The sequence below is a fragment of the Myotis myotis genome, unplaced genomic scaffold, assembly GCF_014108235.1.
Source record: "Myotis myotis isolate mMyoMyo1 unplaced genomic scaffold, mMyoMyo1.p scaffold_m19_p_12, whole genome shotgun sequence".
NCBI classification, from domain to species: domain Eukaryota; kingdom Metazoa; phylum Chordata; class Mammalia; order Chiroptera; family Vespertilionidae; genus Myotis; species Myotis myotis.
This window is the reverse complement of record NW_023416316.1, coordinates 47,131,441-47,155,616: the sequence shown is the minus strand read 5'-3', so window position 1 is coordinate 47,155,616 and position 24,176 is coordinate 47,131,441. Positions and strand designations below refer to the sequence as shown.

At 43.8% G+C, this 24,176-nt stretch overlaps 1 protein-coding gene across 8 annotated transcripts in view; it reads right to left on the bottom strand.

Moving 5' to 3' along the window:
* RCL1 (RNA terminal phosphate cyclase like 1) overlaps positions 1 to 24,176 on the bottom strand; it is a 60,029-nt gene that overhangs the window by 13,788 nt on the left and 22,065 nt on the right. For 7 of the 8 annotated variants that reach the window (XM_036331039.1, XM_036331042.1, XM_036331038.1 and 4 more), the window contains 6 exons: positions 22,468 to 22,643; positions 16,626 to 16,700; positions 12,512 to 12,636; positions 4,993 to 5,118; positions 2,612 to 2,752; positions 1,193 to 1,349 (listed from right to left, as the gene is read on the bottom strand). In XM_036331039.1, coding sequence (XP_036186932.1) covers positions 1,193 to 1,349; positions 2,612 to 2,752; positions 4,993 to 5,118; positions 12,512 to 12,636; positions 16,626 to 16,700; positions 22,468 to 22,643 — 800 coding nt within the window. The remainder of the gene's footprint in view (positions 1 to 1,192; positions 1,350 to 2,611; positions 2,753 to 4,992; positions 5,119 to 12,511; positions 12,637 to 16,625; positions 16,701 to 22,467; positions 22,644 to 24,176) is intronic. The other variant, XM_036331041.1, reaches the window with a different exon arrangement.

Genomic DNA, 24,176 nt, shown 5'->3' with positions numbered 1-24,176 from the left:
GGATTCTGCATGTCAAGGAGAAGGTTTCACCTTCTGACATGGATCCGAGGCAAGGATTATACAGACAACCAGAAATCCTGAGGCCAGATTTGTGACTCTCCTCTAACCAAGTATATGGGACCTTAAAGAATGTTTTTTCAAGCAGCTTCAGCTTATTTCTCCTGCCATCATCTTTCTTTCCCTCCCAATTCCTTCCTTGCTTATTTTAGGTCACCTCAACTATTTTTTTTTTTTTTTTTTACTGATTTTGTACAGAGAGGAAGGGAGAGGAATAGAGAGTTAGAAACATCGATGAGAGAGAATCATCAATCAGCTGCCTCCTGCACACCCCCTATTGGGAATGTGCCTGCAACCAAGGTACATGCCCTTGACTGGAATCAAACCTGGGACCCTTAAGTCCGCAGGCCGACGCGCTATCCACTGAGCCAAACCGGTTAGGGCTCACCTCGACTATTTTTGGGAAACAGGAAGAGCGTATGTATGCCTGTCTACATGTTGTTTGTATGGATTGACAGAGAAAAACCTGTGACAACTGAGGACAGGTTGGTCCAGGTTGATCTGAGCTGCAGATGCAAATGGCAACAGATGAAGTCTTGTCTTCAGTTTCGTCACCCCCTCCTGTGTTCTCACCTTTCCAAAGCCCCTGCCATGCTCTGACACAGGCCTGCCTTCCCTAAACATTCTTCTATGCTCCAGAACACACTGCAAATTCTAGCCTGTTGACACTATTTTGTATCTGACACAACTGTCACATACAAATCGCCTATTTCCAACTCCTCAAAGAACCTGAAAACAATGAGCCCCCATCCTCACATGGCAAGGACGCGGGAGCTGGGAGATGGCACCTGTTTTGGTCGCGGCACTGTATCCTCTTCAAGTGGGCAGTCACCGGCTAACCTGCTTCATTTTACACCTTTTCTTTCCCGAATAACGCTGTCTCAGCTTTTTAAGTGTCCACACTGTTAAAACGTACCTGCCCTGTTGTCCCAAATCAGGGGAACTGGATCTCTGCTTACTGACTAGTTCAGCTAACCCATTAAACCAGTTCATGTTAAACTGTTTAATGGGCAGGAAGAGTTAACTCTTTGGCATAAGCCCTTGAACGGGGAAGAAAGCTGCTAAGGAGCAAGAATGAAACAATGAACTGCTTCCTGATGGCTCCTCTCCCGACTGGCAGAGGCGGAGGACATACCCTGTAGATTTCTTCAAGCAGCAGCTTGGCACAGTTCCTGCCCAGGTCCTCTGGAAGCACCGCCGCCCCCTGGCCCTGGGGGTTGGAGGTCAGCTCAGCACTGAGGAAGGTGCCGTTGGTGGTCTCGGCAACCAGTGACAACCCAAAGCCTGGAGACCTGGGGATTCAAAGGCACAGACACTGAGTAGGGTTAAGGAAGTGGGGTTCGGGCACCAGCAAAAGGAAAGAGAAAACAAACATCTCTCTCATGGCACTCTGCGTTGTTACAGCACGCCCTACTGGAGTTCCCACTAGCTTGCGCTGGAAATACACATGACTTGGTGAGAGCGCACCTGGCAGAACCAAGGAAGGTGCAAGTTTACATCGCTTTTCCTATTAGCCCCTCCCACACTGTGAAAGATCCTGTTGAGAGTTTATAGGAGCATTAACAAGGGCTACCAGATAGTTGGCACCTACTTTCTGCCAGTTTCTGACCTAGGGGCTTTGACACTACAATTCTGCTGAGTAGGTAATATGTGCCCATCTTACAAATGAGGAAATGGGGAAATTAAGCAACCTGCACCACGTCCACACAGCTAGGAAGTGACTGAGATGTGTTTCTAATGCAGGTCTTCCAGACTCCAAAGCCTACCCAAGTTCTCTACCACAGCCCTCACAACCAACCCAGAAGGTGTAAGTGGCCTGGAGACCACCTCATTACAGCTCCTCTTGGAATACATCAAGCTCTTCCCCCGCAACCCCCCGCACCCCAAAAAAGTGCCACATAAGCCAGGAAGAGCCCAGACAAGGCTCACCTTTGTTTGTGTCCCTAAGGGACATCTCTAACTCAGAATTCAATTAATAGCATCAAAGAGCTGGCACATGTTCTCTCCCACTGTGTTTCTACCAGCCAGAACCTAATACCCTTCTGGTCAAGGACCACATTCGTAATTCCAACAAGCACCTGCGGCCATGGGCCAGGAACTGGGGGCCCTGCGGTAAACACAAGAGTTCCTGCCCTCCCCGACTTCAGTGACAACCAGTTTGACACAAAACAAAATCAGTTCGTAAACAATAAAACACAAGCACCTCTCCACAAAACTTCCAGATCTGACATCTCAAATCTCCTTTGCCTCATGCCTTTTCAGTAAACGTGTCACCAGAGAAGAGCAGCAGCCACCATCCACACACAGCACACACAGATCTGCTCCTCTGACACAGAGTTCATAAAGCACCTTCTATGCGCTCTCTGCAAAACTAGCCAAGATATTTGTTTCAGAAAAACTATGTGTAAAATTAACGATGCCTCAAATGCACTATGAGCTCACTATAGTGGCTCACTATAGGTCAGCTGTCTATTTCCTTATTTTTAAATCGATGATCTATGCAGTCCAAGGTTAATAGCACCTGCCAAGGGAAGGGGTGCAATGAGCTACCTACGTAATCAAAGGCTCAGGGGAACTCTGTGTGATGCTTAACCATCTAACACTGTGCCGCCCGTCCATCGTCATGGGACATTTTAGCACAATCTCCAGTTGCCTTTGAGTTGCTTGACCAGGAGCAGGGAGGGGACATCCGACTCTGCAGGAGAGGCAGTGGAATATAAAATGAAAGAGTAGGAAACGGACGGGAGGGAGAACTAGGAGATAAGCTCCGATCACTGCTTTAACCCACTTACCTGAATTTCCCAAGAACTTCCTAATTTTCTCACCCATATAAATTCTGTGAGGAATGCAGACTTACTATAATAAACTTTATAGTTGATCAGGATCGTTCCATTTGATATTATATTTGTTTTACAGAAAACAAGGTAACGTATTAGGCTATATATATATACAACTCCAATTTTCTCCCCAATTGGGGTGTGTGACCAAGCAGCTGGTCACCAGGTGACCTCACTGAAAATGCACATTGGTGCGGTTTACAAGTGGCAGCCTCCAAAACTTTCCAACTGGTAAAGGACTAGTTGTTTATTTTTTTAAGTTGTGACTGTGAGAGTCAACATGATACCACCCTGGACAGATGTGCATGTTGGTCACAGCACTGACAGAGGCACCAGGAACTGCTGGCCCCACAACACAGGCCTAACTGACATGCATATTTCACCGACTCAGAGGAGGAAAATAATACCCATCCATGACTTCATAATTTCATAACAGAGAAGGAAGAACACTGTATCATCTGTAACTTAAGATTCAGAAAACTAAACATGGACTTATCATACATGGGTTTTAACTTTTTAAGGGGAGCTTGGAGTTGATGACCCACAACTTGATCCATGTGTGAGCTTCCTACAGTGCGACCATGCACTGGGGTCAGCTGAGTCAGTCATAAAAAGCCACACTGGTGGCAGTATGGCCTCAAGCCTGCTCTGCTTCACCCCTGGCCACCCTGTGGTAGATACTGAGGCCATAATTCTAACTGCTGACATAATTCCAGACCTGTGGCCAAGGGAAGAGAAAGGAAAGAACAGCCTTAGCAGCTACCATTTCTGCAGCCCCTACTATGGGCCAGGCTTTGCTTAGTGCAAGCATGAGCCTCAAGTTTGACATACTTGCCTTAGTGGCGTACGTATGTGATCTTTTCATCTTTACAGCTACCTAGGGATGTTACCACTGCCACAGTTTCAACAAGGAAAACACTGGTGTTATTCGAGCAATATGCACAGGTCTGGGACCATCACTGACCTTTCCAACCCCAGAGGAAAGGGCCAACTTTGCACACAAATCCTTTCCCAACTCTCACCTCTGACACCACCACCTCTGTTACTTTGGACTATGAGCCACTACGGTGTTTCTGAAATCACCATCTTTTCCTTGGGCCTCACAAAGGTCAGAGATCCCGTAACACAGTCACCCTCCTTAACTCTCTTTCCTTTTGTTGCGGAAGTTAAAAGGAGCCTCAGAAGGAACATCCATGAAAAGGGTTAGCTGCAGCACCACTTAGGAAAAAATTGACTTCTTAACTCACTATCAACCTTAGAGCCCGATATTCTTTTTTTTTTTAGGAGACAACCTGAAAACTTCAGATCTGAAGTACAATAATACTGCCACTAAAATGTTTTAGCAAAAACAAACCCACACAGGTAAAGCAAATTTCGTGAAATATTCATCATTAACTACAGGTAGCAGGAATACATAGGTGTTCACTATACTATCCTTTCAAGTTCTCTTTATTTTTCCCCCAATTACAGTTTATATTTGATATTATTTTATATTAATTTCAGGTCAACTTTTCTTTATGTTTAACATTTTCATAGTAAAAAATAAAACAAACAAAAACGGTTCTAATTGCTTCCCTAACTGGTTTCTAAAAATACAACAAAAGCCCAAAACATAGATCATTAACTTTTTATTTTCTAAAGCGGGGGTTTTCCACAAAGGCTTTCATTAAACCAAACCCAATCTGCAATAACAACTTTCTCTGGCTCCAGGGGTGTTGTTCCCCTCAACAGAGAGAGAATCTGACTGGCACTTTGGCCAACAAAGGATTTTTGCCTAAACTGTTATTTCCTTAGAGTGGAAGAACTTGTTTACTTTAACTTTTTGTGGGAACAGAGTACAGATGGAATTTAAAGCTTAAAGCACTGCTAGTAAATAGCTAGGTTTTCATTCCCCCAGGGTAGGGATGGACCCTCATCTCCCAGCACCGGCCACTGCGATGCTTTCCATGAGATAGGAATTATTGGTGGCAATGGCAGTAAGTCAGAAGGAAAATTAAATCTGAAATTGTCCTTCCTCTGCCCGCCCAATCTCAGAGTTGAGTATGAAAAAGGCTAGGGTAGCTGCAGAATTAGGTTCCAAAAATGCACAGGCACTTACTTCCCAGAGTTGATTCCTTTCATGTGGTCTGTGTAAATGTAGATGTCGGGTATAAACTTATTGAGGATGCTCCTTGCAGAATCCACAATCCGGTTCGCCATCTGAGGTGAAACACGGACGGAGTACCTGCAACCTAGAGTTAAGGGCGTCATTCTCCTTGGACTTCAGAGCAGAAAAACATCAAGAGCTAGAAAATATTTGTGAAACTGTAATGATAAACTGGGACTTCTAATTGCATTTAATTTTCTAACTGTACTTCATCACTTACTTGTATAGTACCATCACCAATTTTTATATTATTATTTTATTTAATATATAACTTTATATATAGTTATAAAAGGCTTAAATGCTCATGGTGGGGAAAACCAAACAATATAAAGAGTTGGAAAGTAAAACCTCCCAACCTTGATATAAATTGCCCACCCAGACCCCTGCCCTTAGAAATGATTCAACTCAATTCTGGAACAAATGAAGGCAACTGCCTCGTATGGCATGAGCCAACCTCCCTTTGAGGTATTCTCTGATCATCCCCAGTGCTGTGACCAACGAGTCTCTCTTAGGACCTAAGATCAGAACAGATGCTACACTGTTGATAGGAAAAACAGAAAGAAAAAAAGAGAAAGAAGGAAAAGAGCATGGTAGCTGCTGCATGTAAAGGACTGAACAGCTTTTTGGTTTGTTTAAATGCACAGAGACTATTTTCAATTATTTGAGTTTCAATCACTCCATTTGTGGATGATTCAGACTCTTCACAACTGCTACCATATGGTCAAAATACTGGTAATTAGCAGTTTTACAACAGGGACCCCAGAAAGGAGAGGAGGGAGATACTAGCAATGCAAGTAAAAAGGCTGGTGCTTAAGAAAGTGGAAAACACAGAGACTGGTTCTCCCCAATCCAATAAAAAATAAGTATGCAATGAGCACTTTTAATGTGCAACGCATGGCCATAAGCCAGCTAGATATGCAGGGCAGGGGCGAAAAGAAGGGAGATGTAATAACATGTGCTCTTCCCACTCCCCTTATACAAACCTCATGTGGCAAGTCCAATAGGGAAAACAAGGTGTGTGGTCTGCCCATTTCAGCTCAACTCTCCAAAAACTACTATCAATAACACATTTAATTTTCATTTGAGCTGTAGAATAAAATACTCTTGAGTCTGTACAAAAACTTGATTAGCATCTAGCTTCCCTTTCTGATCCATCATAAACATTCCACCCAAAGATCAATCTTCCTCATGCTGGTGAGAATCTTCCTAGTAACGCCGGACCCTCCCAGATCCTGCTGCCAGACCCTCCGGCCTGCTCAGTGTTCATCCCTAACCCGGCAACCTCACCCCTCCACCCATCCAAATTCTTCACCCCGAACTGCCCTTCCTTCATCCTTCAAGTCCAGAGTTCCCTCCCTCTTCTGAAACCCTCCAGCAGCCAGCACCCAACCATGATCTGCACTTACACTTACCATCCATCTTCCTTCATACACACACATGTTCTCGCTCATCAACAAGACTACAGACTCCATAGGAAAGGGACTCTGCTGCTGCATCTCTCACAACTCTGCACTACACTACTTTTGTACTCAGAAATACTCGATAAATATTTGACTTGTCTCAAAGGACAAACCTGAAATGAGGAAAGAGCAAAGAGGGATTTTTCAATACACACACAGAGTCCAGTTACATCACCACCTCTCTGTCCAGAGTGTACTTTTGACCACCGGTAGCTACAACAAACAAGTCCAGGTCTCATACCCTTTGGACCAGGTAGGTGGGCGCTGTCCTCTTGAGGTCCAAGGCTGCTCACTCTCCCTAGGAGAGCATAGATGTCACTATCCTGACACACAATCCCACAGCGTTCATGGTTCCCAAAGTTCTTTTAGGTACACTGTCAACTTACTTTATGTTCATAGCAACTCTATGGCAAGGACTACGGATCCCCAGGTCCAGGACTTACACTGAGGACAGGTGGGTCACAGAACTAAGATTCAAAATTAAACAGATCCACTTCCCAAAGACAACCTTCTTCCCCAGCCCCTCCAGAGATGCGGAAACCAGGAGGGAGACAGTGCCAATGCAGGGCCGGTGCAAGGCTATGCTAGAATGCAGGCCGTGAAGTGAAGAAGGGAAAGGAGCTTTAAACTGGTACATCCCAGAGTCACTACGGAGCCATGTGGCCTGGCATGGAGGCCCCACCAAGGAGCATCTAAGGTTGTAGAATCGGACTGTGTGGAAGTCCCAGCTCCAGCAAACTGCATCGTGCTCGCTCAAATGTGCTCTTCTCTGTCCCTTCACTTCCTCATCAGTAAGAAAAAGACAATCATAACACTCTCCCTACAGGGTTTGGAGGCTCAAATGAAAGGATGCATGTAACGCCATTAGTGGTGCCTGGTGGACAGTCGGAGCCCAACAAATGCCAGCTATGGCTTTTCTTACCGTTAGTCCAAGACTCAAATCCCAAAGCAGAGGTTCTTTTCCTTTATGGACCAGAGAGCCCTCTGAGAACCTGATGAAAGCTACGACACTCTCTCAAGAAACATGAACACACACTATGATAGACAAGTTGGAGGTTATGAATGTCCTGAAGCTCATTCACGAATGCTATACATCCTAGAGAGACACATTCATAACTATAGTCCATATGGAACTTGACCCTCCCCAAGACTACAGGTCAGAGAACCCCAAGGAGTGCATTCATATGTGTATGTGTGTGTGTGTGTGTGTGTGTGTGTGTGTGTGTGTGTATGTGTAGAGAGAGAGATTGATTCTCTAAGTACCTTCCCTATAGTCAGAGAAAGAAAACCGTATTGTCCCACAAATCTCAACTCACACCCCACTTCTGCCTCTATCTCAGTTTACTCAATTAACTCTTACGTACCAGATCATGAGCTACCAGGCCACACTGTAAAACTGAAACAGAATGCTCCCTTCGCTCTCACCCACATCAGGCAGGGGGGAGAAGAGAGTGGGTGACATTAAATAAACAGTAACCGCACCATCCAGTCACAGCTGCTGGCAGGAACCAACACCAGCTCCCTGCCAGGCCCTGGCCAGTCGATCAGAAGGGAGAAGACGCACTTTGGGCGGTAGCTCATTAAAACCACAAATGCCCAGAGGAGAGTGGGACTAGTTCTCCCAACTTGAGCCCTCCTGTGGGGAATATAACCTCCAAGCTCAGTTCAACAGTTAACCAGCCTTGCAAGTAAAAACCACAAACCCAGCTAAAACTTTTCCAAAGGCAGCTCTTTTCTTCCCAGGCTCCAATCCTGACGAAGTAGGTGATCTCAATTCAAGCCCACATTCCGCAGAGGTGTTTGTGAAATGGGCTGCTCTGCAGACCAGAGGCGAGAATGTTTGGTTTGCAGGCAGGGATCTAAGCAAAGGTATTTTCCCAGGGAGTTTAGAGGAAGACTGGGGAGGATTCAGGGGTTGTACCCTCTGCCTCGAGCAAGGGGAGGAGTTTGGACCCTCACTAGAGTCTCTGGTTCAGATTTTGTAAAAGGAACACCAAAGGGAGAAGTTAGGGAGGAACAAAGTCAAACCCCAGGAGCCTGGGGCACCACAGCCGTCAGCTTTCATGTTCTCTATACAACCCAGGATGCTCACCCCTTTCCCAGCAACATCAAAGGCTCACGTATGAGGCTTTCCTACACCCAGTAAAGAGGGTAAGTACCAGGCAAGACCCCAGTGTGACAGCCTCCATGAAACCCATGTCGTTACCACAGGATGGTGTCAAAACACGCACACTCCGGGAATCACATTTCCAGACCAGAGAATGGATTCTAAGCAGAATTCACCGCTAGGGAACAAATCTCAGGAGAAAAAAAACAAAACAAAACCTAAAATAGACCTGGAAGGGTATAGAATTCCATGTACAAGACCATGAACTGCAGCATTTTTGGTAGCAGCGAAGCCAATTTAACTGTCCATCAACCTGCGGCTCGGCTCCCAGGGCAGCACTATTTCTCCCCAGCCGCCACCTTCTCCTCATATGTACACGGGTGTGGACCCTGGGTGGCCCCGTGGTGGCCACGCAGACAACAGGCTATAATCCAGGGAAGCTTTGCTATAAAGTTCTCTGTTCTTGATGATTCTGACAAGAATGTAGACAGCACCCCAAGGTTGATCTTCATCTCAACAATGGCTCCCCCGTGGATATGCAGCCCGCCCTATTCCATTGTTTCTCACACTTCCTATTCAAGCTAATGGAGACCTCTGAAACGTTAGTCCACTACACACTTTTCCTCCAAGTAAGCCCTTCCTAAAGCCCCAAGAAGGAGACATCCTGGCCAACCCCACTCTGTCAAACTCCTTACCAGGAAAGGCATCCCCCATCCCATCCAGCCCCGTGGCCACCAACACCTGCCCTTACCCAGATCTTGTCAACACCTAGAAATTTACTAATTTTAACATCTGAACCCCCAAACAACCCCCTAAACACAATTTCTTGTTCTTCTACATAAACACACATCTACCTCCACTAGCAACCTGTGAAGGTTTCCAATTCCTCGAGCCCTGCTGGGCTCCTCAGCAAGGAGCACACTGGCCGTGGCTTCAATGACAGCTCACAAATACCTGCTCTAACCCCTGCTTTTGCACTACTCACCCTGTCAATCCACACCCGCCCCGATGAGACTGGCCCTCCTGTCTTCTCTGCTTCGCCCCTGGGCCGCCAACTGCTGTGGGATACAGCCACCCAGCCATGCAGCTGGCACCATGACACGGTTCCAGCTTCAGCTGGGCCCACACGGCTGCCCTACAGCCTTTTTCTTATCTCTAGTCACAGTGCCCCACTGTGACAGCACATCTTTACCACCCTGTCACCCTCCCTTATCATACCCTTACCAATCCCCTTATCCTTGATCCCATCCTAACTCACTGAAAATGGCAAACTCCTCCCATCTCCCACGCACCTCCAGACAAAGCAATCTAGAGCCACCCTTACCATATGCCTGCCATTCTCAATGCATCCCTTACCAAACAATAAAAAAAGTACAGCAGCTACCACTTACTGAATGCTTACTTATCTACGAGCCCAGTGCCTTGTACAGTTCATCTATGACCTCGTTTAACCCTCGTTATAGGTACAGTAGGTATAATGGGCCCTATGATAAATGAGTCAACCAAGGCGTGGGGCCAAAATCCTACCATCGGTGAGTGGCAAAGCCAGAGGTAGAACCCACACCTGTCTGATTCCAGCACTTAGATCTTAATCACTTTGATGCACTGCTTCATCCCTTGGCCTCTTTCCTACTTAAATCTACTTTACCCAACCTACAGAAGTACTCAAATCATTACCATCATTTTTTTTTAAAGGAGGAAATCTTATCAAATCTCTCTTCATCAAGTTACCACCTTATCTTTCTTTCTACTTCTCTTTCCTGCCAAGGTTCTTGCAAGCGTGGCCTCCACACTTCACCATTTCCCTCCCAGTCACCCCACAACCCAGAGCTGATTACACAAGCGAGGTTACATGTGGAAGAAGGTCTCCACCACCTTCTGGAAAGAGCTCCTCCTTTGGTGGCAGCCTGCTGTGCATTCATTCCTCAGCTAATTCCCCATCCTAATGCTGACTCCTCTGGGCTTTTTAAGGCACCTTCTTCATTATCCTCTCATCTCTGACTTCCTAGTCTCCCTTCCTGGGAGGACTTACCTAGTGTTACAAGTCTTAGTGGCAACTCAGGGTTCCGCCCTCCCCTCTCTGATTCCACAGCGTAGCTGACTCAAATCATTCATTTCTAGCGCTCACCTTGCCCCAAGTTACAGACCTACATTTCTAACTTCTTCTAGACTTGTCTTTCTGTAACCACCTTGAAGGACCCTCAACCCCAACATAAAATAAAGCTGAACTTATCCATTTCCAACTGTGCAAACACGTGCGTGAGGTGGCTGCAGGGAGTTTCCCACAGGGGCTCTGTCACCAGTGTCTGCTGGCACTGGGTACAGTGATGAAGAAACAGGAAAGACTCCTGCTTCTGTGGGGCTCAAGGTTCTGTGGAAAGGTGTGGCTGGCTGGGCATGTCATGAAGACAATGTGGTGAGTGGGTAATTCCAGAACTGACTGGCCACACCAGTGTCACTGCATGACAATGCTCCTTTCATTGCACTGGTTCATCTCCCTTCTCAACCTGCCTGTTGCCACTTGGAATATATATTGGTTCATTATGATGCCAAGTGGTAACATGGGAGTGTTTGATCCAACAGAAATGCACAAGGGAGGGCAGCTGAAGTCACACGTGGAAGAAGTCATCATCAAGCTCAGTCACATCATTAAGCAGCCAGAGACTATTTACATCGTCCTTAGAGCCACAACCAGAGCAATATATTTTTTCCCTCTTTGAACAAAAAATATTTTTGCTGTATTTTTACCATATAAAGTATTTAAAAGTCAAAGCAGACAACAAAAAAACTAACGCCACACATCACCACAAACGTTTGTAGCTACTATCAGAACAAACCTCTCTACCCAGATGCCTAAGTGAGAAACATCAAAATCATCCTCACGACTCCCTGTTCCTCTATTACAGACCCAGGTAATCACTGTGTCCTGTCCATCCTGCCTCTAGGATCCTATAAACTAGAGGCATCACCTGTCCTCACTGTTTCTCTCTAGGACACATTAATTCCATCATCTTTGCCTCTAAGTGCTGGTCATTAGGTGATTTTCTTTTTTAACTTGTACTTTCCAAAATTTCTATAATGAACAAAAAGTTCCTTGGTACCATCAGTGTTATCCTCTTAATATGCAAATTCATTTTACAGAAGAAAACTGCTAACTTTGGAATGAAGAACGCCTCAGCATGGCCTTCCACCTTCACTGGCTCCTGCCCATCTTTCGTGTACCACCTCCTACTGCACTTGGGACACACATTGCTAGGCGCTCCCCAGAGCCATCTTGCACCTGTTTCCTCCCTACAGGCCCACTTTTCTGCCTGAAGCTCTTTTCCTTCCTTGCTCCACTTCACAAGCCTCTAGTCCAGTGATGGCGAACCTATGACACGCGAGTCAGAGGTGACACGCGAACTCATTTTTTTGGTTGATTTTTCTTTGTTAAATGGCATTTAAATATATAAAACAAATATCAAAAATATGTCTGTTTTACTATGGTTGCAGATATCAAAAAATTTCTATATGTGATACAGCACCAGAGTTAAGTTAGGGTTTTTAAAAATGCTGACACGCCGAGCTCAAAAGGTTCGCCATCACTGCTTTAGTCTATAAGGCTCAGTCAAAATGGCCTGTGCACTGGTGGCCCCCAAACCAAAGCCCTCAGAAGAGTATAACATACATGGGAGCCATTTAAGTGTTAACTAAAAAAAGGAAGTGAACGGATCAATCAATCTAGTCCTGGTGAGGCAGCTAATTAAGCATCATAACCCACACAACAATTAGAGTTTCACTGTTAAGATTTTTCCATGATTGTTGTCTAAAATGTAAATAACTCTGGGAAGAAGTAAACTGGTTGTGAGTCACTCTTCGTGAGGCAAGAAAATAATAAGAAATCTGAACCAAATGCAAAGGATACGCCATTCCTCTGATACGTTTGATTTTTCCTGGATCTGTGAGCTGAATAGGCTTCAGGACCTTCCTTATGGGACAGGAGAAGATCACTTCACCTCCTCCTCCAGGAGGCATTCCCCGTCGCACAATCTGCACACATGGTGAGAAAGAAGAGGCAAGAATGCAGCAATGAGTAGATGGCCCAGACACCCAAGTCAGTAAGGTTTACACCAAGGGACTCTTTCTTAGAAGGGAAAGAGATCTCACAGTCAGGCAGGTCCTCATCCTTAATGAGGGACTGGCAGGGTTTAGGAGTTAATCCCATTTCTTAACCCTTTCTCCTATGCAATTAACTGATCTATCAAATCTATATATTAAAGTCATGCACCACTTAACAATAGGGGATACGTTCTGAGAAATGCACCTTTAGGTGATTGGGTTGCTGTGCGAACATCACAGAATATACTCACACAAACCTGTATGGTATGACTACTAGATGATATAGCCTATCATTCCTAGGCTACAGCACTGTACATCATGTTACTGTACTGAATACTGTAGGTAACTATAACACAATGCTGAGTATTTGTAGATCCAAACATAGAAAAGGTACAGTAAAAATGCAGTATCAAACACGGAGCTTACAGCACTGGAAGTTGCTCTGAATGAATCAATGAGTGGTGAGCAAACATGAAGGTCTAGGACATTACTATGCACTACTGAAGACTTTAAACATTATACACTTAGACTACATTACATTTATTTAAAAGTGTTTTCAATAATAATAAATTAAACTTGGCTTATTGTAACATTTTTACTTTGTAAATTTTCAACACTTTTATAACACTTAGTTTAAAACACAAACATGCGTACCAGCTGTACAAAAATATTGTATTTCTTTATATCCTTATTCTATAAGCTTTTTCTATTTTTTTAAATTTTTTTAACTTTTTTGTTAAAAACTAAGACACAAAAACACACACATTAGCTTGGCCTACACAAGGTTAGGATCATTAAATTCATTGTCTTCACACCTTGTCCCACTGAAAGGTCGTCAGAGGTAATAACAAATGGAGTTGTCATCTCCTTATAACTATGCCTTCCTCTGGAATACTCCTGAAGGACCTATCTGAGGCTCTTCTTAAGGAAATATGTCCACTGCGGTTTTCTTGGTTTATTTCTCTTTTCATCATTTTTTGCTGGTAAGCAGATTTGCATCATGAAAATTCCTCTCTATTAATGAAAACCTTTTGGTGTTGAGGAGGGGGTCCGTGTTTTCAAACTTTTTAAGGAGCTTTTTGAGTTCTTCAAAAGCTTCTGCTAAACACTTCACTGTGAATGTTCTTTCCCTTCTCCTGCAGTTTCCTTTTCTCTTGCCTCTTTTTCAGCTACGCATTCCTGTCCCAGTTTCAACAACTCTTCATTAGTCAATTTCTCAGGAACCACCTCTAGGAGTTCCTCAATGTCAGCCTCATCCACTTGCAGGTTAAAGTTGTTTGCCATCTCAACCACAGCCCTGTTAATTTTTACAACATTTTCAGCCTTGGAAAATCCTTTGAAGTCAGGGACAAACTAATTGTCTTCTTCCAGATGCCATTCATATACTTCTGCGGTTTTTTTAAATATATTTTTATTGAATTCAGAGAGGAAGGGCGAGGGAGAGGAAGATAGAAACATCAATGATGAGAGAGAATCATTGATCGGCTGCCTCCTGCACACCCCCCACTAGGGATTGAGCCAGCAACCCAGGCACATTCCCTTGACCAGAATCGAACCTGTGACCCCTCAGTCTGCAGGCCGACCCTCTATCCACTGAGCCAAACCAGCTAGGGCTCATATACTTCTTGGTGACATCACCCAAACCCAAGCAAGGTTCCTGATGTAGTCATGGATACTGTAATCCCAGAATTGTGCCAATGTTTTTTCAGTATTTTCCTCAGTTGCAGTAATAGCTTAGGCAAAGGTCCTCCTCAGATAGAAGGTCTTAAAGCTACTATAACTTCTTGATCAATTGACTTGATAAAAGAGGTAGTGTTTGGGCGAAGAAACACAACTTTGATATTGGGCTAAAGATCACCAATAAGCCCTGATTGGTTTGGCTCAGTGAATAGAGCATCAGCCAGCGGACTGAAAGGTCCCAGGTTCAATTCCTGTCAAGTGCCTATACCTTGGTTGCAGGCACATCCCCAGTAGGAGGTGTGCAGGAGGCAGTTGATCAATGTTTCTCTCTCATCGATGTTTCTAGCTATAGCTATCCCTTTCCCTTCCTCTCTGTAAAAAATCAATAAAAATATACTTTTTTTAAAAAAAAAGATCACCAATAAAAGGAGGATGTCCAAGAGCACTGTCAACAATATGCAAAATCTTAAAACGTATATAATTCTCCAAATAGTACTTTTCCATTTCGCTGACAGTAATTAAAAAGGGCATCTTGGAAGAGCAGCTGGATCCATGACTTCTCACCAAACCTGTAGGATATTGGCAGTGTGTGCTTACTGGTATGCTTAAAGGCCTTTGGGTTGTCCCTGGTCAGCTAACAAAGGGTTTCAGTTTGTAGCCAGAAACAATGCCTCCAAGCAAGACATTATCCTGTTCTGAAAGCCTTGAAACTTGGCATTGACCTGGACTTCTTATGGATGAAAGTCTTTTCAGGCATCTATTTCCAGAATAGGAGGTTTCATCCATATTCAAAGTTTGCTCTGACAAGTAATTTTCCTCCACATCAGCTTATCTAGAGCAGCAGTGACCAACCGGTCGTCCGTGGACCACTGGTGGTCCGTGAGGTCCGAAAGATTGGCAACCGCTGGTCTAGAGTATCCCTAAATTCTTCAGCTCCCTTCACATCAGCACTCACAGGCTCACCACTCACTTTCACATTATGTAATGAATAACCATGCTTGAACCACCTTTAAACCACCCAGAGCTAGCAGTATATTCAACATCGTAATTGAGTTCAGCCTCTTCTTTCAGCATCCCAAACAAACTTTTTGTTTTGGCTGTGATTGTCATGTCATAGTGCTGAGAGGGATACACTTCTATGTCTGGTCTTCAATCCAGGTCATTACAAGTTTCTCCATGTCTGATATATGCCCTTCTCAAATTTGTGTTAGTCTTGTTGCTTTTAATGAAGTAGACCCTTTAATAGCTTTCATTACTTTGTTTTTGTTCCTCAAGATCATAGCTATGGTGGAATAGGACATGCCTGACTGGTGAGCAATAACCATCACTGGTTTTCTACCATTGTAGTATCTAATCATTTTTTAATTTTGTTTCCAGGTCAATCACTCAAGATGGCCTCTTACTGAGAATGCTAACAGTGGATTTTGTATGGTTTTGTTTTGTACACAAAACAACATGAGATTCATACATAATTGTATGTGTTATGCTTTTATTTTTTTTTAAATATATTTTTATTGATTTCAGAGAGGAAGGGAAAGGGAGAGAGAGATATAAACATCAATGATAAGAGAGGATCACTGATTGGCTGCCTCCTGCACACCCTCTACTGGGGATTGAGCCCACAACCCAGGCATATGCCCTTGATCGAAATCGAAGGCCAATGCTTTATCCACTGAGCCAAATCGGCTAGGGCTGTACGTGTTATACTTTTATACGACTGGCAGAGAAGTGGGTTTGTACACACTAGCCTCATCATAAAAATGTGAGCAACATGTTGTACTATGATGTTAAGACATAAACTATATCTAGATTATCTACATTAGAGAGGCATTATGGCTAAAATCCTAACTCTACTACTTATTAGCTGAGTGACACAAATGGAGTTTTTATGAATAGTAAAGTATTAATAATTGTAAAATGTTTACAACAATGCCCACCACAAAGAAAGTACAATATAACTGTTGGCTATTATTGTCATTACTAAAGGGTCCCTTTCAACTCAAAGTCTGTCACGTTTGCATGTCCTGTGGGTCTTCTCATAAATGCTGACTTCAAATATCTCTCTCTCTCTCTCTCTCCCTCTCCCTCTCTCTCTCTCTCTCTCTCTCTCTCTCTCTCTCTCTCTCTCTCTCACACACACACACACACACACACACACACACACACGTCATACAGCTCTTCCAATGAGTTGGTAAGGAAATGTTTTACACAGATATATACAGACAACAATTCACTCTTACCTTTAGCTCAAGTGATTCACCATCAATTCCAAACTGTTTCAAAACAGGGAGGGCCGTTGCCTTAAGAACATCAACCTGTAGAATTATTTCAGAATAAAATAAAAAGTTTCATTAAACCTTGAGCAGATGGGAAGAAGAAACAGCCCATGAACCAAGTGGAGACATAGCAACCAGGTAGATGATGTGTAGTCTGGTAAAGAAAGAGGATGCTGGCCCTAGCTGGTTTGGCTCAGTGGATTGAGCATCGGCCTGCAGACTGAAAGGTCCCGGGTTTGATTCCAGTCAAGGGCATATGCCCAGGTTGTGGGCTCGATTCCCTAGTAAGGGGCGTTCAGAAGGCAACCAATCAATGATTCTCTCTCAACATTGATGTTTCTAACTCTCTCTCCCTCTCCCTTCATCTCTGAAATAAATTTTAAAAAATGTATTTTAAAAAAAGAAAAAGAAAGAGGATGCTGACTTACAAGTGAGGGCATGGAACCACTCTGCTCCCGAGTAAAACAGATTTTATAAGCCACTAGCTCCTCTGAGCCCCTTTCCTCATTTTTGACATGGAGACTTACACCTACCTTACAAGTCATCATCATGACCATCACATGCAAAAAGCATGAGAACCTGCCGGGCTCATATAGAACAAACTTGGACCTCTGCTCATTTTTTTATGTATTTACACTGCGGAAAATATATCATATTTTTTATTAATCTTTTCCCAACACTGTTGTTTAATCTTTAAAGCTTGTGCCACGCCAAAGCCAAAGCAAACCAAAAAAAGTAGTCAACAGCTACTTAAGAATCTTTTTGAGGCCCACCGCACAGGCAGTGAAAGGGTAGGTGGTGGTTCTAAAGAAAGTGAGGGCAGTGGAGGAATGATTGCCTCAAACTACCGAAGCAGCACAAACCCACAACTGCACAGTTAATGGCAAGGCTGTGTCAAGTATGACTACTATCTCCTCCCTATTCAGAACTCACAGGAGGCGTGGGGTCCTTTCCTGTTCACGTATAGATTCCTCAGAGTATAAGGATGACATTCAAAGCACGCTGACCTAACAAGTCAATGAATGCTGACTCAGCTGCAACATGGGAAAGAAAGTCACTCCCTTCCTCGCTCCCAATGGGCAAAGGGCCGTTCCTCGGCACTTGGGAGCTGACCTTATCAGGAGCAGGGAGGGCAGGCAGCAAAAGCAGAGGGGGTAGGGGAAAATGCTGGTCCTGGTTCAGGCTCTCCCGAGTGAGCTGCATGGTCTCAGACAACTGTCTAATTTCCTTATCTCTAAGGCAAGGGTGTCAGCCTGTCTTCAAGGTGCTACCCATTCCAACATGCTAAGCCTCAACACAATGATACTCCGAATAAGTCTTTATAGCAGAGAATAGGCCCCGCCTACACATTCTGGTATCAGAAAATTAACCTGAGGTAGAAATGACCTATGCAGCCTAGGATCATGTAGAGAATGGATGAGGGGGTACAGAAGAAGTTACTAGGAATACTCACTGAAAATTAGCTCATTTCAACCTAAATATTAAAGTAAAATACACCCAAATACTTAAGACATACATTTGGGATGGCCAGCACCAAGAAGAATTCAGCCTAGGCTAGTACTAAGGGCAGCTGGGGACAAGGCCAAGCCAGATTTCTGGAAAAACCAGGGGATACAAGGATGTGGGTTACTCTGCCCAAATAACCCCCTGGAACTAGGCAGCCACCAGACGTCCTGGGGACAGAAAAGGCAAGAAAGCAGAACAGCCCTTCTGGTTCATCCTCCCTGTACCTGGAGTCATACAGGATGAAGTCAGATTTACTCTGAGGGTCAGCCAGAAGCCTGAGTATAACTCCAGGTGTGGTCCTGTCTCCTATATCACTCTCCATCTGATGCAAAAGGCAGGCAACTCATGTGGCGGGACGGGGGCTGGAAGAGCACATGTAGGCTTGAGTCTCACTCTGCCTCTTACTAGCTGTGAAACCTGCACACTCCCCACCTCCCCGGGGCCTTGGCTTCCTGCTGTGCATGAGGGGCTGGACTGGCCATGTTCCTGTCTCCCCCCGCTCTGCATCGTAGTTTCAGTAGAGTGGGGGTGGGCTGCACATTCTACTTAAGGAAAACTGAACAGTCACTCAGAAAAGTCTGACCCAAGTGGCACCTCAGTGTAAAGGCGTCAGTCAGTCTGACAAGTTCACTCAATCAATCAACAGGTAGAAATGTCATCAGATACAAAGCCAACTAGAAGGGAAGAAACTGCTCAGTTACCTTGTCTGAAACAGTGGCAGGAACACCCATCTCCCAGGGTTTGTACCAGAATTAAATAAATATGGCTACATGTACTAGAACTGTGCCCAACATACAGCAGACATTATTGTACTTCATTCCCCTTCCAGAACGGTAATGAAAAAGAACAGAATCTTCACTCACCCTCTGACCAGGATGCTAGCATCAATAATTCCTATTGGGGGTTCCGGTGCCAAATCACTGAGCTTCAAAGGAGACGTCCTAGAACTTTGCTTCTCCCCAAAATGTCTCCCCAGTTTCTAACCTTTTGCCTCTGAAGGGAAAAAATGTCCTACCCATTTATAGGGGGCTCATCCCACCACTTCTGCTTTTGATGCTCATCCCCTCTGGATGTCTGCAGGAGTTACCCATAGTAAGTCCCCCAACCCCTTTAATTCTTTCCTTCTCCATTGCTGCGTCTCCTCAGCCTATAAGCAAGCTCAAATCTCTCATTTAAAAAACTATTTCCAAACTCAGCTCTTTAGGAATCATCCTATCTCACATTCTGAACCTCCTTCCCATGGTGCTCTTTCCTATTCATTCCTCACCCTGTGACTGTCCTTACATATCAATGTCACTGCTCTCTCAAAGGTCAATGAAACTTCTCATTGCTGAATCTCCCTACCCAATCCTCAATCAGCTCCTGGCTTCTCAAAACTCAACTCCTGCTTGGCTTCTCCAAACACTTCTACCTCCACTCACTGTCTGCAGCTCCTCTTCCCCTACTCACACCTTACACATCCACTTCCTCTTCTAGTCTCGGTCCCTGGGACCATGACGCAAAAACCTCTAATGCTCAACACAGGCCAGAAAGGGAATGTAAATGAATGACGAGATCAGCTAAGACCTCCAGCTAACTGGAGAGCTCATGCCTTTTCCAAAGAGGGCAGCTACTACTCAGCTCAGAGGGAGGCTGTCGGGGAAGAGCTGCCGTCATTGCTGCCACACCAGCATATTACAATGTAAAATCTGGTTCCAAACATGAACATTCAATTCAGATACACACACCACCATGCTGTGCAGGCCAAAGGAAAAACACTGGTAGGATTAACTCAGACAGAAAGCCGCCGGTGTTCAACCTCACTCAGCGCTGGTCAATCTCAGTCTCCTAGAGATTTGACTATCTGTAGGTAAGATACTGATGACCTATCACTGAAGCTCCAGACAGTGATGTCCACTGCCAACTGGACAAACACATGTGGATATTCCTCCCAACATACCAAAATCAAGCACATCACCCAACTACCAACCACAATTTTCCTCTTCGCTGTGTTCAACTCCTTCTGATCACTATCCTTCAAGACAACCAGGACAGAAATTGTGAAGTTACTTTATGAACACTTCCTCCTATCCCATCTCTAATTAACTGTCAAATGACGAAGTCTCCCCTCCACATTGTCCTTCATATCAGTTCCTTCCTATCTACTTCCATCTCTAATGTGTTCAAACTAATTGACAAACCCCCAATTCATACTTCTCTCAGCCTCCACAGTGCTCTTCCTGAAAACCAAGCTGATTCTGTGGCTTCCCTTCCTCTAGAAAACCCTCCCGAGCCCTCAGCACTTTGCTTGTACCTCGATCAGAGCCCAGAGGTACTCCGCCTTGTGGCCTCCCCTCTATGTGTTCATAGCTGTCCACCCCATGAGAACAAGTTCCCTAAGGGCAGAGCGCATTATATTCATCCTGGTGTAGACAGCAAACGTGGACATGAACTGATAGGGAAACCACATGCTGAAGAGAAAGCTCAAAACGAAGAAGCCACTCTTTATCCAAGAAGGCTGAGGAAGTTACTCTTTATCCAAGATTAGGTATATTTGTTTTATCCTGGATTGGAGCCAAGTACGATCCAAGGTCATTTTAGTCTTGCAGGGAGCAAAAGCAGTCCTGTAGCATATGAAAACACGATTTCTTTTATATGTTCTGCACAAAAGAGTTAAGCACTATTTCTGGGGAATTCATCAACTAACCTTTGCCTGTTAATATATAAAACTTTTTAAAATACTGCCAGTGATAACAGCTTTTAAGATCATTAGCAATTATAGAAAGAATACAAAACTGGGACACAGTGCCAAAGTCTCCTGTACGCTCAGGGCCTTTCCCATTACTCAAGGCCCCTTCCCCACCCTCCACCTAAAAGTGTGGAGGGTTCCCCTTGGGAACACTTTCAATTGAAGGGCCCACTTCCCAGAATCTTCCAGAAAAATATAAGAAAAAAAGCAATCCCTTGAAATTAGTTTAAAATTCTAGACAGTTTATTCAGCATTCCTTTACAGCTAAGAATTTCAGATCATGCACTGTACTAAGATTCTAGGAAAAGAGTTTATGTACCCAAATCCCAAGAATTGGGAAATAAGTCTTTTACTGCCTAAGAACACATTAACCAGGTTTATACTCTAAAAGTGTATAGGTGAATACCAGCAGTCTCCACTGTGCAGCTCACTGAACCACCTAACTGGTCTTCCCTGATTAGAGAAGCTAGATACTTCATATTCTGCCTTAGAAGCCACCCCTTCATTGGTCTTCAGATTGAAAAAAAAATTTTCAATTACACTTTACATTCAGCATTATTTTGTATTAGTTTCAGGTGTACAGCATATACTTTACAAGGTGTTCCCCCTGATATTTCCAGTACGCAACTGGCACCATACATAGTTATTATAATATTACTGACCCTTCATCAGTCTTGGTTCCATGTCTGTAGAGGTGAAGATAAGAGTCCGCAGTCAGGACTTGGCATAGTGGCCATAGGCATTAAGATACCCTCTCTGGACAGCAGAGCATCTACAGGTGAGGATCCTTCTCTCCCTATCTCCCTATGAGAGGTCTAAGGCAGGTCTGGAAAGAACTACTCTAATATATATATATATATATTTTATATATTTTTTATATATATATATATAAAATATGTATATTTTATATATATATATATATATTTTCCCCCCCAAAACAAAACCCATCCTGGACTGACACTTGTGGTGGCCACAATGAAAATTCCACCTGTATATTAAACTATCTTCCCCATACACGCAGGAAAATTACCCTACTTAAGAAGGTTGCTGTGCCCTTAAACTATCAAAGCTCACATATACAGTCCCTGTCCCTATGCCCTCTTCCTAAATCTGCAAACTCTTCTCAGAAGAAGAATGTCCTCAAGTTTAAATAAGTCAAGACTGTGCTGCAACAATGCCAAGGAAATATTTTCTGTCTAAAATTGTGGTCTGCTGCTTTCCAGCCTCAGCTATCACATGACCTTGTGAAAGTTTCACTTCCACACACTTCAGCCAACAGAGCCATTATTTCATGTCAACCGTGGTGAGATTGCCAGCATCTGTTCTGAAGGTTCTTTGACACGACAATGAAAGGCACCTTGATGAATGGTAACAATCATTACTGAATTTGACTGATTATGAATCTTGGTTCATCTGCGTCCTGCAGTGATTAATCTCTAAATCTCAAGGTAAATAACAAAACAAATACACTCAACAATAAACCTGTGCTTTATCAGGAGCTTGTTTATCAAAAGTTGGGTTGTGACAAGAGACGAAACAAAATTCACACCATGGTGTGGCCTCACTACTCACCGAGGGGTCAACCTGGTCATTGGTCACTCCTCGAAGAACTATCCTTAATGGGTGCTTCATAAATGGAGCCAGGCAAAGAAGACTCTCCAGGTAATAGCCAATGCCACGAAGGACACTGCAGTCATGCTCCACGGATCCACCATACAGGAGGCCAGGCTGGTAATATAAGGTCGTCCCTTACATAAGAGGAAAGAGAGCCACATTCAGCAGGGAAAAAAACAAACACTCAGTGTCACAAAATCAACACAGGCAATGAGTCCCCAGGGGAAAGTCTGACATGGGCATCCAAGGGAGTTCAAAATGCCATTCCTAAGAGCCCACACTTCAGTCCAAAAGCTGACTCATTACTGTCAAGCCCTTGTAATAATAATAAACTGTGAGTGTAATTTAATAAACAGTAATAAATTAAGCCTCCCTAAGCCATCTGAATTGCCAAAGTCATGGCAAGACAGAGAGAAAAAAATCCTAACAGGTATCTTAAGTCTGCCAACAGCACATTCTCAGACATTGCTGAACAAGGGTGTTTACAAATGATGCTCTGAAACCATCACACCAGCAATCAGCTTCTTCTAGGCCAGTGATGGCGAACCTATGACACATGTGTCAGAGGTGACACGCGAACTCATTTTTTTGGTTGATTTTTCTTTGTTAAATGGCATTTAAATATATAAAGTAAATGTCAAAAATATAAGTCTTTGTTTTACTATGGCTGCAAATATCAAAAAATTTCTATATGTGACACGGCACCAGAGTTAAGTTAGGGTTTTTCAAAATGCTGACACGCCGAGCTCAAAAGGTTCGCCATCACTGCTCTAGGGCCTAGGCCAGCCATGGGCAAACTACAGCCCGCGGGCCGGATCCAGCCCGTTTGAAATGAATAAAACTAAAAAAAAAAAAAGACCGTACCCTTTTATGTAATGATGTTTACTTTGAATTTATATCAGTTCACACAAACACTCCATCCATGCTTTTGTTCCGGCCCTCCGGTCCAGTTTAAGAACCCATTGTGGCCCTCAAGTCAAAAAGTTTGCCCACCCCTGGCCTAGGCCCTTAAAATGAGATTTCCCATGTACCACACTCACCAAACAAGATGCCTACAAAAGCAAGTACTTTATGGCAATTCCATTAATAGTAGCTATTATAAAAGTAAACAAATAAAAATATTTAAATTTACTTACTAGCTTTATTAGAAACTCTTTATCTTTATCCACTTTTTCACATATTCGTATCATTCAAAAAGTTTCTTATCAGATTAACATATTAGAGGAAAAACAAAATAAGATACTCTAGACCAGTGGTTCTCAACCTGCCTAATGCTGCGACCCTTCAATACAGTTCCTCATGTTGTGGTGACCCCCAACTATAAAATTATTTTCGCTGCTACTTCATAACTGTAATTTTGCTACTGTTATGAATGATACTGTAAATATCTGATATGCAGGATGTATTTTCATTGTTACAAATTGAACATAATTAAAGCATAGTGATTAATCACAAAAACAATACGTAATTATATATGTGTTTTCCGATGGTCTTAGGCGAGCCCTGTGAAAGGGTCGTTCGACCCCCAAAGGGGTTGCGCCCCACAGGTTGAGAACTGCTGCTCTAGATGATCTGGGGGTATAAGTGGGTGAACAAGATCTTTTTGTCGCTCAAATGTTTTGCAATGTCTTCTGGCACAATTTATCAATGAGCAAATTTAGCAACAG